This window comes from Sparus aurata, unplaced genomic scaffold (genome assembly GCF_900880675.1).
Source record: "Sparus aurata unplaced genomic scaffold, fSpaAur1.1, whole genome shotgun sequence".
In the NCBI taxonomy this organism is placed as follows: Eukaryota; Metazoa; Chordata; class Actinopteri; order Spariformes; family Sparidae; genus Sparus; species Sparus aurata.
The window spans coordinates 77,780-91,042 of record NW_022045118.1 but is presented as its reverse complement, the minus strand read 5'-3'; the positions used below and the strand labels follow the sequence as shown (position 1 = coordinate 91,042).

The window sequence follows — 13,263 nt, the reverse complement described above, 5'->3', positions numbered from 1 at the left end:
ATATACTTCAGAAATACTTTGAATACAAGGTATTCATTATTATTTTTCTAGTGGAGAACGACCAAGTGCTTAAAGGTTAAAGGTCCCATGCTGTACTGTTTTTCATCAATTTCACACAGCTGTCTAAGGTCCAACAACACTGTATTTGATATGCATTGACCCAAACCCATCCGTGGTCCTGAATTTCAGCTGTCTAAAAGTTGCTCGACTGAGAGCAGGCTGTTTCTGTGCCTGCACCTTTAAATGCTAATGAGCCTCGGTCTGGTGTGTTTGGGACTGATCCTTTTACGAGTGTCTGTGTCGAGGCAAAGCCAGCTTGGTACTGACCCTCTTTCGTTCCATAATGAAAGGAGCTGAATCTGAACAGCCTGTAGGAGCACCTTTTTACCAGTGGGTGGGCTGCAGAGACCATGCAGGCTTGTTTTCCTCATTCTGGGAGTTGGCAGTCTCAGGTAGGACGAGCTTATATATGTAGAGACCAGAGAAAACAGGTTTTTCATAATATGGGACCTTTAAAATTGGCTATGTCATTCTGTCCAGCACATTACAGTACATAACCATGTACGTGGGTTACAGGGTTTCTGTAGGGGTCAGCCAATTAAATGTAAAAATGTTAAACACTTTTTTGAAAAACCAAGAGTACATACATACATATACATACATATACATATATATCCCAGCAGTATAGAGTATTTTTTGTTGTTAATAATAATTAATTAAATTAGTGTGACATCGGCTAATATAACCAGCATTAAAGTGATGCATGGATTAAAAGATCTGAAGGAAGTGTTGTTGTTTGTCGTTCCTGCAATTGTAGTTATAGCTGTTGTTATTGCAGCAGTTGGAGTTACAGCTGTTGTCTTTGCAGCAGTTGTCATTACAGAGGTTGTTATTGTAGCAGTTGTAGTTACAGCTTTTATTGTTGCAGCAGTTGTAGTTGCAGCAGTTGTCGTTGCAGGAACTGTAGTGGCAGGAACTGGACCCGCTATAAAAACATTTTTCAGGAATAGGTTAAAAACTAAGGAAAGTACTTTTGCCTGGACCAAAACCATTTCTTTTATCCTTGATTGCTGTCAAATTGACATCACTGAGCACCAGTATAATAGACGTATGAGGCTAAACAGTTTACTTACATATTAATTCAACTGAAGAGGCACCAAAGGTCACATTGAAGGTATTTGGATCATTTGCAGCATCAACTAAGGTCTGAGCAACAATAGTATTCAGTGGGAGTGCTGAAATGGGGATAGACTGATTGAACATAACTGAAAACTCTACTGCAGTTCCAACTGCTCGTATTTGTCGAGTTTGAGCAGCCCTGTAACATAGAACATCATAGCAAAAAAGTCAAAGAATGATATAAGACAATTCTATCTAGGTGTCATTTGTAATGTAGGTGACACCATCAACACCAGAAGATACAAATCTTAAACCACTTAAACCACTGCTAAAAAAGATTTTTACCTGAATTGTCTTACAATGCACTGGTCAAAGTCAGAACCAAATCTTGCTCGATATATTTGATTACACTGCAGAAAGACAACAACATTTAAAAAAAAAAACATGATTAGGCTGTCAAGCACGATATGCTTCAAAAGGAATTTTAAAAACTGCAATTTTCAGTGAAATAAATTTTTGATGATTATTAAGTATCTTGTGTTTCAACTAAAACACTCGTAAACCCAAAAATAATTATAGTCAGTACAGACAACATCAATGGAAAATGCAATAACTTTAAAATTACTCACACGACCTGTAGCTTTGGCTGAAAGCTCTTTGAATCGAGGGCTGGTGTGGTTGAGCAACTCATCTGTGAAGATCTCATTTTGCAAGATTGCTGATATGACATAAGTGACACGGTCAGGTGTTGAGGTTGCTGCAGCTGTGGTTATTATTGTTAGAGCAGCTGTGGTTGTTGTGGTAGTTGTAGTTGTTGTAGCAGCTGATGTAGTTGTTGGAGCTGCTGCTGTTGTTGTTACAGGAGCTGCTGTGGTTGTTGTTGTTGGGACGGCTGTGGTTGTTGTTGTTGTTGAAGCAGCTGTAGTTTCAGTCACAGCAGCTGTGATTGTTGATGTTGGATCTGGAGTTGTTGTTGTACTTGGAGCAGCTGTAGTTGTTTTGGTGGCTGTGGTTGTTGTCGTTTGGGCAGCTGTAGCTGTTGTTGTTGTTGGAGCTGCTGTAGTTGTTTTTTTATGGGCAGCACTGGTTGCTGTGGTTGCAGCAGTTGTCACTGCAGCAAGTGTAGTGCCAGGAACTGGACCCGCTGTAAAAACAATTTTGTGGAACAGGTTAAAAATTATAAAGAATTGTTTTTGCCTGGACCAACAGCATTTCTTTTGTCCTTGATTGCTGTCAAACTGACATCACTGAGCACCAGTATAACAGACGTATATGGCTAAACAGTTTACTTACATATTAATACAACTGAAGAGGCACCAAAGGTCACATTGAAGGTGTTCGGATCATTTGCAGCATCAACTAAGGTTTGAGCAACAACAGTATTCAGTGGGAGTGCTGAAATGGGAATAGACCGATTGAACTCAACTGAAAACTCTACTGCAGTTCCAACCGCTCGTATTTGTTGAGTTTGAGCAGTCCTGTAACATAGCACAACATAGGACAAAAGTCAAACAATGATATGAGACAATTCTATCTAAGTGTGATTTGTAATGCAGGTGACACCATCAACACCAGAAGATACAAATCTTAAACCACTTGAAACACTGTTAAAAATGTTTTTACCTGAATTGTCTCACAATGCACTGATCAAAGTCAGAACCAAATCTTGCTTGATATATTTCGTTACACTGCAGAAAGAAATAACATTTAAAAAAAACAAGATTAGCCGACAAGCACAATATTCTTCAAAAGAATTTCAAGAACTGCAATTATCACTGAAATACATTTTTATTGATTATTAAATATCTTGTATTTCAGCTAAAACACTCGTAAACTCATGAATAATTATGCTCAGTACAGACAACATGCATGGAAAATGCAATTACTTTAAAATTACTCACACGACCTGTAGCTTTACCAGAAAGCTCTTTGAAGCGAGGGCTGTTGCGGTTTAGCAACTCATATGTGAAGATCTCATTTTGCAAGATTGCTGATATGACATAGGTGACACGGTCAAGTATTGAGGTTGCTGCAGCTATGGTTGTTGTTGTTGGGCCAGCTGTAGTTGTTGTTGTTGGAGCAACTGTGCTTGTTGTTGTCGTAGCAGCTGTGATGGGTGTTGTCCTGGCATCTCTGGCTGTAGTTGTTGGAGCCGCTGTGGTGGTTGTTCTTGGAGCTGCTGTAGTTGTTGTTGTTGGAGCAGGTGTTGTTGTAGTTGTTGAGACACCTGTTGTTGTGGTTGCTGGGCCAGCTGTAGTTGTTGTTGTCGGAGGTGCTGTAGTTGTAGTTGTCAAGACAGCTGTAGTTGTGGTTGTTGGGCCAGCTGCAGTTGCTGTCGGACCTGCTGTACCTGTAGTTGTTGGAGGTGCTGTAGTTGTTGCGGCATCTTTGGTAGTTGTAGTTGGAGCAACTGTGGTTGGTGTTGTCGATGTAGCTGTGCTTGTTGTTGTCATGGAAGCTGTGATTGGTGTTGTTGTGGCAGCTGTGGTTGTTGCTGATGTCAGAGCTGCTATAACTGTAGCTGTCAGGGCAGCTGTAATTGTTGTTCTCGGAGGTGCTGTAGTTGTAGTTGTCAAAACAGCTGTAGTTCTGCTTGTTGGGTCAGCTGTAGTTGTTGTCGGAGCTGCTGTTGTCATAGTTGCAGTTGTCAGAGCAGCTGTTGTTGTGGTAGTTGGAGCAGCTGTGGTTTTTGTTGTAGGAGCCGCTGTGGTTGTTGTAGTTGGAGCCGCTGTGGTTGTTATTGTTAGGGCAGCTGTGGTTGTTGTTGTTGGGGCAGCTGTAGTTGTTGTTGTTGGAGCCGCTGTGGTTGTTGTAGTTGGAGTTGCTGTGGTTTTTGTAGTAGGAGCAGCCGTGGTTGTTGTTGTTGGAGCTGCTGTGGTTGTTGTTGTTGGGGCAGCTGTGGTTGTTGTTGTTGGAGCTGCTGTAGTTGTAGTTGTTGGAGCTGCTGTGATTGTTGTTGTTGAAGCCGCTGTGTTTATTGTTGTAAGAGTAGCAGTGGTTGTTGTTGTTGGAGCCGTGGTTGTTGTTGGAGCTGCTGTGGTTGCTGTAGTTAGAGCCGCTGTGGTTGTTGTAGTGTGAGCAGCTGTTGTTGTAGTAGTTCGAAGAGCTGTGGTTGTTGTAGTTGGAGCCACTGTGGTTGTTGTTGTTGGAGCCACTGTCGTTGTTGTAGTTGGAGCCGCCATGGTTGTTGTAGTTGAAGCCGCTGTGGTTGTTGTTGTTGGAGCTGCTGTAGTTGTTGTTGTTGGAGGAGCTGTGGTTGTTATTGTTGGGGTAGCTGTGGTTGTTGTTGTTGGAGCTGCTGCGGTTGCAGTGGGTGGAGCTGCTGTAATTTTTGTTGTTGGAGCCGTTGCAGTGGTTGTAGTTGGAGCCGCTGTGGTTGATGTTGTTGGAGCCGCTGTGGTTGTTATACTCAGAGCCATTGTGGTTGTTCTAGTAGGAGCAGCCATGGTTGTTGTTGTCTGAGCTGCTGTGGTTGTTGTTTTTGGGGCAGCTGTGGTTGTAGTAGTTGCAGGAGCTGTGATTGTTGTTGTTGGTGTAGCTGTGGTTGTTGGTGTTAGCCTAGCTGTGGTTGTTGTTGTTAGAACTACTGTGGTTGTTGTTGTTGGAGCTGCTTTGGTTGTTGTTGTTGGAGTAGCTGTGGTTGTTGTTGTTGGAGCTGCTGTAGTTGTTGTTCTTTTAGCCGCTGTGGTTGTTGTAGTTGGAGCCGCCGTGGTTGTTGTTAGGGCTGCTGTAGTTTTCATGGTTGGAGCCTCTGTAGTTGTTGCAGTGCGACCAGCTGTTGTTGTGATAGTTTGAGCAGCTGCGGTTGTTGTAATTAGAGCAGCTGTGATTCTTGTTGTTGGGGATGCTGTAGTTGTTGTTGTTGTAGCTGCTGTGGTTGTGGTTGTTGGAGCTGCTGTGCTTGTTGTAGATCGAGCCGCTGTGGTTGTTGTAGTGGGAGCAGCTGTTGTTGTGGTAGTTGGAGCAGTTGTGGTTTTTGTTGTAGGAGCCGCTGTGGTTGTTGTTGTTGGGGCAGCTGTGGTTGTTGTTGTTGGGGCAGTTGTAGTTGTTGTTGTTGGAGCCGCTGTGGTTGTTGTAGTTGGGGCAGCTGTAGTTGTTGTAGTTGGAGCCGCTGTGGTTGTTGTAGTTGGAGCTGCTGTGGTTGATGTAGTAGGAGCAGCCCTGGTTGTTGTTGTGGGAGCTGCTGTGGTGGTTGTTGGTGGAGCTGCTGTAGTTGTTGTTGTTCGAACTGCTGTGGTTGTCCTAGTAGGAGCAGCTGTGGTTGTTGTTGTTGGAGCTGCTGTAATTGTTGTTCTTTTAGTCGCTGTAGTTGTTGTAGTTGGAGCCACCGTGGTTGTTGTTGGGACTACTGTAGTTGTTGTAGCTGTAGCTGCAGTGGTTGTTGTAGTGCGAGCAGCTGTGGTTGTGGTTGTTGGAGCTGCTGTGGTTGTTGTAGTTGGAGCCGCTGTACTTGTTGTACTGGGAGCAGCTGTTGTTGTAGCAGTTGGAGCAGCCCTGGTTGTTCTGGTTGGAGCCGCTATGGTTTTTGTTGTTTGAGCCGCTGTGGTTGATGTAGTTGGAGCTGCTGTGGTTGTTGTTGTTGGGGCAGCTGTGGTTGTTGTTGTTGGAGCAGCTGTAGTTGTGGTAGTTGGGGCAGATGTAATTGTGGTTGTCGGAGCTGCTGTGGTTGTTGTTGTCGGGGCAGCTATAGTTGTTGGTGTTGATGTAGCTGTTGTTGTTGTCGTTGGAACTGCTGTGGTTGTTGTTGTCGGAACTGCTGTAGTTGTGGTTGTTGGAGCTGCTGTAATTGTTGTTGTTGGAGCCGATGTGGTTGTTGTTGTTGGAGCCGATGTGGTTATTGAAGTTGGATCCGCTGTGGTTGTTGTTGTTAGGGAAGCTGTGGTTGTTGTTGTTGGAGCTGCTGTGGTTGTGGTAGTTGGAGCAGTTGTGGTTGTTGTTGTTGGAGCAGCTGTTGTTGTGGTAGTTGGAGCAGTTGTGGTTGTTGTTGTTGGAGCCGCTGTTGTTGTTGTTGGGGCAGCTGTGGTTGTTGTTGTTGGAGCCGCTGTGGTTGTTGTTGTTGGGGCAGTTGTAGTTCTTGTAGTTTGAGCAGCTGTGGTTGTGGTAGTAAGAGCAGCCATGGTTGCTGTTGTCGGAGCTGCTGTGGTTGTTGTTGGGGCAGCTGTAGTTGTTGGTGTTGGGGTAGCTGTGGTTGTTGTTGTTGGATTTGCTGTTGTTGTTGTTGTTGGAGACGTTGTAGTTGTTGTGTTTGGAGACGCTGTGCTTGCTGAAGTGGCAGCAGCTGTTGTCGTAGTATTTGGAGCAGCTGTGGTTGTTGTAGTTGGAGCAGCTGTACTTGTTGTACTGGGAGCAGCTGTTGTTGTAGCAGTTGGAGCAGCTCTGGTTGTTCTGGTTGGAGCCGCTATGGTTTTTGTTGTTTGAGCCATTGTTTTTGTTGTTGTTGGAGCTGCTCTATTTGTTGTTGTTGGAGCTGCTGTGGCTGTTATTGTTTTAGCCGCTGTGTTTGTTGTTGTTGGAGCCGTGGTTGTTGTTGGAGCTGCTGTGGTTGTTGTAGTGTGAGCAGCTGTTGTTGTTGTAGTTGGTGCCACTGTGGTTGTTGTAGTGCGAGTAGCTATTGTTGTACTTGTTTGAGCAGCTTCGGTTGTTGTAGTTGGAGCCGCTGTGGTTGTTGTTGTTGGGGCCGTTGTGGTTGTTGTCGTTGGAGCATCTGTGGTTGTGGTTGTTGGGACAGTTATAGTTCTTGTAGTTGGAGCCGCTGTGGTTGTTGTCGTAGTCTCAGCCGTGGTTGTTGTTGTTGGAGCTGCTGTGGTTGTTGTTGTTGGGGAAGCTGTAGTTGTTGGTGTCGCCGTAACTGTGGTTATTGTCGTTGGAACTACTGTAGTTGTTGTTGTTGGAGCTGCTGTAGTTGTTGTTGTTGGAGTCGTTGTGGTTGTTGTTGTTGGAGTAGCTGTTGTTGTTGTTGTAGTTGGAACCGCCGTGGTTGTTGGGGCTGCTGTAGTTGTTGGAGTTGGGGCTGCTGTAGTTTTAGTTGTTGGAGCTGCTGTGGTTGTTTTAATTGGAGCCGCTGTGGTTGTTGTAGTGGGAGCAGCTGTTGTTGTGGTAGTTGGAGCAGCTCTTTTGTAGTTGTTCGAACAGCTTCGGTTGTTGTAGTTGGAGCCTCTGTGATTGTTGTTGTTGGGGCTGCTGTAGTTGTTGTTGTTGGAGTAGCTGTGGTTGTTGTTGTTGGAGCTGCTGTGGTTGTAGTTGTTGGAGCTGCTGTGGTTGTTTTAATTGGAGCCGCTGTGGTTGTTGTAGTGGGAGTAGCTGTTGTTGTGGTAGTTGGAGCAGTTATGGTTGTTGTTGTAGGAGCTGCTGTGGTTGTTGTTGTTGGAGGTGCTGTTGTTGTTGTTGTTGGGGCAGCTGTGGTTGTTGTTGTTGGAGAATCTGTGGTTGTTGTTGTTGGGGCAGTTGTAGTTCTTATGGTTGCAGCTGCTGTGGTTGTTGTAGTAGGAGCAGCCGTGGTTGTTGTTGTCGGAGCTGTTGTGGTTGTTGTTGTTGGGGCAGCTGTAGTTGTTGGTGTTGGCGTAGCTGTGGTTGTTGTCGTTGGAACTGCTGTTGTTGTTGTTGGAGACGTTGTAGTTGTTGTATTTGGAGCCACTGTGGTTGCTGTAGTGGCATCAGCTGTTGTTGTAGTAGTTTGAGCAGCTGTTGTTATTGTAGTTGGAGCCGCTGTACTTGTAGTGGGAGCAGCTGTTGTTGTAGTAGTTGGAGCAGCTCTGGTTGTTCTGGTTGGAGCCGCTATGGTTTTTGTTGTTTGAGCCATTGTGGTTGTTGTTGTTGGAGCTGCTGTGGTTGTTGTTGTTGTTGGAGCTGCTGTCGTTGTTGTTGTTGGAGCTGCTGTTGTTGTTGTTGTTTTAGCCGCTGTGGTTGTTGTAGTTGGAGCCGCTGTGGTTGGTGTTGGGGCTGCTGTAGTTTTTGGAGTTGGGGCTGCTGTAGTTGTTGTTGTTTTAGCCGCTGTGGTTGTTGCAGTTGGAGCCGCTGTGGTTGTTGTTGGGGCTGCTGTAGTTGTTGGAGTTGGGGCTGCTGTAGTTGTTGTAGTTGGTGCCGCTGTGGTTGTTGTAGTGCGAGCAGCTATTGTTGTAGTTGTTCGAGCAGCTTCGGTTGTTGTAGTTGGAGCCGCTGTGGTTGTTGTTGTTGGGGCCGTTGTGGTTGTTGTTGTTGGAGCATCTGTGGTTGTGGTTGTTGGGGCAGTTATAGTTCTTGTAGTTGGAGCTGCTGTTGTTGTTGTTGTAGTTGCAGCCGTGGGTGTTGTTGTCGGAGCTGCTGTGGTTGTTGTTGTTGGGGCAGCTGTAGTTGTTGGTGTCGCCGTAACTGTGGTTGTTGTCGTTGGAACTACTGTAGTTGTTGTTGTTGGAGCTGCTGTAGTTGTTGTTGTTGGAACCGCTGTGGTTGTTGTTGTTGGAGCCGCTGTGGTTGTTGTTGTTGGAGTAGCTGTTGTTGTTGTTGTTGTTCTAGCCCCTGTGTTTGTTGGCGTCGGAGCAGCCGTGGTTGTTGTTGTCGGAGCTGCTGTGGTTGTTGTTGTTGGGGCAACTGTAGTTGTTGGTGTCGCCGTAACTGTGGTTGTTGTCATTGGAGCTGCTGTAGTTGTTGTTGTTGGAGCTGCTGTGGTTGTAGTTGTTGGAGCTGCTGTGGTTGTTGTTGTTGGAGCCGCTGCGGTTGTTGTAGTGGGAGCCATTGTTGTTGTGGTAGTTGGAGCAGTTGTTGTTGTTGTTGTAGGAGCTGCTGCGGTTGTTTTAGTTGGAGCCGCTGGGTTTGTTGTTGTTGGAGCATCTGTGGTTGTTGTTGTTGGGGCAGTTGTAGTTCCTGAAGTTGGAGCTGATGTGGTTGTTGTCGTCGGAGCAGCCGTGGTTGTTGTTGTCGGAGCTGCTGTGGTTGTTGTTGTTGGGGCAACTGTAGTTGTTGGTGTCGACGTTGCTGTGGTTGTTGTCATTGGAGCTGCTGTATTTGTTGTTGTTGTAGCCGCTGTGGTTATTGTTGTTGGAGTAGCTGTGGTTGTTGTTGTTGGAGCTGCTGTAGTTGTTGTTTTTTTAGCCGCTGTGGTTGATGTAGTTGGAGCCGCCGTGGTTGTTGTAGTGCGAGTAGCTGTTGTTGTAGTAGTTTGAGCAGCTGCGGTTTTTGTAGTTGGAGCCACGGTGATTGTTGTTGTTGGGACTGCTGTAGTTGTTGTTGTTGGAGTTGCTGTGGTTGTTGTTGTTGGAGCTGCTGTGGATGTAGCTGTTGGAGCTGCTGTGGTTATTGTAGTTGGAGCCGCTGTGGTTGTTGTAGTGGGAGCAGCTGTTGTTGTAGCAGTTGGAGCAGTTGTGGTTGTTGTTGTTGGGGAGGTTGTAGTTGTTGTTGTTGGAGCAGCTGTAGTTGTTGTAGTTGGAGCCGCTGTGGTTGTTGCAGAAGGGGCAGCCGTGGTTGTTGTTGAGGGAGCTGCTGTGGTTGTTGTTGTAGGAGTCGCAGTGGTTGTTGTAGTGGCAGCAGCTTTTGTTGTAGTAGTTGGAGCAGCTGTGGTTGTTGTAGTTGGAGCTGCTGTAGTTCTTGTAGTTGGAGCCGCTGTGGTTGTAATTGTTGGAGCTGCTGTGATTGTTGTTGTTGGAGCTGCTGTAGTTGTTGTTGTTGGAGCCGCTGTGATTGTTGTTGTTGGGGCAGTTGTAGTTCCTGCAGTTGGAGCTGATGTGGTTGTTGTCGTCGGAGCAGCAGTCGTTGTTGTTGTCGGAGCTGCTGTGGTTGTTGTTGGGGCAACTGTAGTTGTTGGTGTCGACGTAGCTGTGGTTGTTGTCATTGGAGCTGCTGTAGTTGTTGTTGTTGTAGCCGCTGTGGTTATTGTTGTTGGGGTAGCTGTGGTTGTTGTTGGTGGAGCTGCTGTAGCTGTTGTTTTTTTAGCCGCTGTGGTTGATGTAGCTGGAGCCGCCGTGGTTGTTGTAGTGCGAGCAGTTGTTGTTGTAGTAGTTTGAGCAGCTGTGGTTGTTGTAGTTGGAGCCACTGTGATTGTTGTTGTTGGGACTGCTGTAGTTGTTGTATTTGGAGTAGCTTTGGTTGTTGTTGTTGGAGCTGATGTGGTTGTAGTTGTTGGAGCTGCTGTGGTTGTTGTTGTTGGAGCCGCTGCGGTTGTTGTAGTGGGAGCCATTGCTGTTGTGGTAGTTGGAGCAGTTGTTGTTGTTGTTGTAGGAGCCGCTGCGGTTGTTGTAGTTGGAGCCGCTGTGTTTGTTGTTGTTGGAGCATCTGTGGTTGTTGTTGTTGGGACAGTTGTAGTTCCTGCAGTTGGAGCTAATGTGGTTGTTGTCGTCGGAGCAGCCGTGGTTGTTGTTGTCGGAGCTGCTGTGGTTGTTGTTGTTGGGGCAACTGTAGTTGTTGGTGTCGACGTAGCTGTGGTTGTTGTCATTGGAGCTGCTGTAGTTGTTGTTGTTGGAGCTGCTGTGGTTGTAGTTGTTGGAGCTGCTGTGGTTGTTGTTGTTGGAGCCGCTGCGGTTGTTGTAGTGGGAGCCATTGTTGTTGTGGTAGTTGGAGCAGTTGTTGTTGTTGTAGGAGCTGCTGCGGTTGTTTTAGTTGGAGCCGCTGGGTTTGTTGTTGTTGGAGCATCTGTGGTTGTTGTTGTTGGGGCAGTTGTAGTTCCTGAAGTTGGAGCTGATGTGGTTGTTGTCGTCGGAGCAGCCGTGGTTGTTGTTGTCGGAGCTGCTGTGGTTGTTGTTGTTGGGGCAACTGTAGTTGTTGGTGTCGACGTTGCTGTGGTTGTTGTCATTGGAGCTGCTGTATTTGTTGTTGTTGTAGCCTGCTGTGGTTATTGTTGTTGGAGTAGCTGTGGTTGTTGTTGTTGGAGCTGCTGTAGTTGTTGTTTTTTTAGCCGCTGTGGTTGATGTAGTTGGAGCCGCCGTGGTTGTTGTAGTGCGAGTAGCTGTTGTTGTAGTAGTTTGAGCAGCTGCGGTTTTTGTAGTTGGAGCCACGGTGATTGTTGTTGTTGGGACTGCTGTAGTTGTTGTTGTTGGAGTTGCTGTGGTTGTTGTTGTTGGAGCTGCTGTGGATGTAGCTGTTGGAGCTGCTGTGGTTGTTGTAGTTGGAGCCGCTGTGGTTGTTGTAGTGGGAGCAGCTGTTGTTGTAGCAGTTGGAGCAGTTGTGGTTGTTGTTGTTGGGGAAGTTGTAGTTGTTGGAGCAGCTGTAGTTGTTGTAGTTGGAGCCGTTATGGTTGTTGCAGAAGGGGCAGCCGTGGTTGTTGTTGAGGGAGCTGCTGTGGTTGTTGTTGTAGGAGTCGCAGTGTTTGATGTAGTGGCAGCAGCTTTTGTTGTAGTAGTTGGAGCAGCTGTGGTTGTTGTAGTTGGAGCTGCTGTAGTTCTTGTAGTTGGAGCCGCTGTGGTTGTAATTGTTGGAGCTGCTGTGATTGTTGTTGTTGGAGCTGCTGTAGTTGTTGTTGTTGGAGCCGCTGTGGTTGTAATTGTTGGAGCTGCTGTGATTGTTGTTGTTGGAGCTGCTGTAGTTGTTGTTGTTGGAGCCGTTGTGGTTGTTGTAGTTGGAGCCGTTGTGGTTGTTGCAGTGGCAGCAGCTGTTGTTGTATTAGTTGGAGCAGCTGTGGTTGTTGTAGTTGGAGCCGCTGTGCTTGTTGTAGTGGGAGCAGCTGTTGTTGTAGTAGTTGGAGCAGCTGTGGTTGTTGTAGTTGGAGCCGCTGTGCTTGTTGTAGTGGGAGCAGCTGTTGTTGTAGTAGTTGGAGCAGCTCTGGTTGTTCTAGTTGGAGTCGCTGTGGTTGTTGTCGTGGCAGATGTGGTTGTTGTTGTCTGAGCAGCGGTATTTGTGGTTGTAGAAGCCGCTGTGGTTGTTGTTCTTGGAGCAGCTATAGTTGTTATTGTTGTCGGAGCAGCTGTAGTTGTTGTTGAGGCAACGGTTGTCGTATCCAGGGCATTTACATCCACTGCAACTATGATTGAGAAGTTAAAACGCATTTTTATTTGTGAGTAGCTGCTCTTCAGATTACCTTGTTAGTCTATTGGTCAGTCAGTCTTATGGTCAGTTGGTCTTTCAGTCCCCCCAAATCTTTCCACTCTAGCCAGCCACAGTTTTGGCCCTCTGAGGCTGATATTTGGCCAGAGTGATCAGTGATCAAGAATAATTTTTTACCGTAGTTTTCCTTCATAGAAATGTAATGAATGCTGTTAAATGTTTGACAGGAATACTCTAAATCATGCATAAGGCGAACACCTGCACCTTAAGAAGAGCCAAACATGTTTTTAGGACAGAGCCATGCCTAAAGACATGGCAAGGGCTGACACACGCAGGTCATTGTATTATAGATCATAGTGTTATTTGTTATTAGTGTTCTACCCCAGATTTGTGAATTTACCATTTGGCAAGTAGTTCTTAATTTTTCTTTCAAAGATAATATAAAACCAGAATTTACTGTCCGGTTTATTCATCTCAGGTAAAAAATAAACCCAACAACAGTAAGTGGATGTCGTCAGAATGTATAAACATATGAATTTATGTGTATCGTGTGATTGACTGGACGCTTGCCAGGTTACTCAGTGGTCCAACTAACTTAATCATAGGTTCCATATGTTTTAAACAGGTTTGTAATAAACAAAACAAATAAAGTTATCTGAGGTATTTAAGTTTGACCAGGTGACAACTCACCTTTTAACTTTGTTTACTGATTGTGATCTGAGGTTGGTTCTACACTCTGATGTGTCATTGCATAAGAAATAGTTGCCCCTAGTAGTTGGAGCACAGCATTCTAACTTTAAGTCATGTCAGTCCCTGTACCATTTATTTTACTTACTTTGTATCAAGACAATGTAAAGGCAGTTGAAGTCATATCACTTAGCTTACCTGTTACAATCAGGAAAATTGTTATGATCCTTGCCACGCCCATCTTGTCTTCCTTCTGTAAATAAATAATCAAACAATGCAGAGATTTATAGTGCCTGTCTCCGTGTCAGACCAGCCCATAGAATCATTACTTTGACTGTCATGTGTAGGGCCTCATGCCACATTGCTCAAACAAAAGAGAAGACCTCTAGGGGAAATCAAAATTCCAACTACTAGGGCCTTCTCAAACCTGAGGAATTCAAGAACAAAGGAACTGAACAAAAGCTCAAAAGGTGTGAAGAACTGTAACTCAAGACATGACACATCGCTATT

At 45.7% G+C, this 13,263-nt stretch overlaps 3 protein-coding genes across 3 annotated transcripts; all 3 read right to left on the bottom strand.

The window, feature by feature from the left end:
- Nucleotides 1-239: 239 nt before the first annotated feature.
- On the bottom strand, nt 240-4,588 carry LOC115577815 (mucin-5AC-like). The gene is made up of 6 exons (XM_030410696.1): nt 3,021-4,588; nt 2,743-2,807; nt 2,413-2,597; nt 1,749-2,263; nt 1,465-1,529; nt 240-985 (listed from the first exon to the last, which is right to left on the bottom strand). Exons 1-6 carry the CDS (start codon nt 4,563-4,565, stop codon nt 769-771), a joined length of 2,592 nt encoding a protein of 863 aa, XP_030266556.1. The 5' UTR covers nt 4,566-4,588; the 3' UTR covers nt 240-768.
- A 4,018-nt stretch (nt 4,589-8,606) lies between these two features.
- On the bottom strand, nt 8,607-10,879 carry LOC115577814 (GATA zinc finger domain-containing protein 14-like). Its single transcript, XM_030410695.1, has 7 exons — nt 10,860-10,879; nt 10,510-10,671; nt 10,203-10,380; nt 9,637-9,998; nt 9,411-9,519; nt 8,976-9,173; nt 8,607-8,867 (listed from the first exon to the last, which is right to left on the bottom strand). Exons 1-7 carry the CDS (start codon nt 10,877-10,879, stop codon nt 8,607-8,609), a joined length of 1,290 nt encoding a protein of 429 aa, XP_030266555.1.
- Nucleotides 10,880-10,918: 39 nt separating this feature from the next.
- Nucleotides 10,919-11,566, bottom strand: LOC115577818 (uncharacterized protein DDB_G0285291-like; the record flags this gene model as incomplete). Its single annotated transcript, XM_030410698.1, has 2 exons — nt 10,919-11,104; nt 11,519-11,566. Coding segments are annotated over 2 exons (234 nt in total), but the record flags the coding sequence as incomplete, so codon positions are not given.
- Nucleotides 11,567-13,263: the final 1,697 nt, after the last annotated feature.

Coding starts and splice junctions, on each gene's coding strand:
- LOC115577814 (XM_030410695.1), bottom strand. CDS start 10,879: ATGACAACAACCACAGCAAC. Junction 9,999..10,202: donor ACAGCAGCTCCAACAACTAC/AACCACATCAGC, acceptor AGCTACAGCAGC/TCCACCAACAACAACCACAG. Junction 9,174..9,410: donor GCTGCTCCCACTACAACAAC/CACAGCGGCTCC, acceptor TAAAAAAACAAC/AACTACAGCAGCTCCAACAA.
- LOC115577815 (XM_030410696.1), bottom strand. CDS start 4,565: ATGGCTGCTCCTACTAGAACAACCACAATGGCTCTGAGTATAACAACC. Junction 2,808..3,020: donor CTGGTAAAGCTACAGGTCGT/GTGAGTAATTTT, acceptor TTCTTTCTGCAG/TGTAACGAAATATATCAAGC. Junction 2,598..2,742: donor TGCATTGTGAGACAATTCAG/GTAAAAACATTT, acceptor GCTATGTTACAG/GACTGCTCAAACTCAACAAA.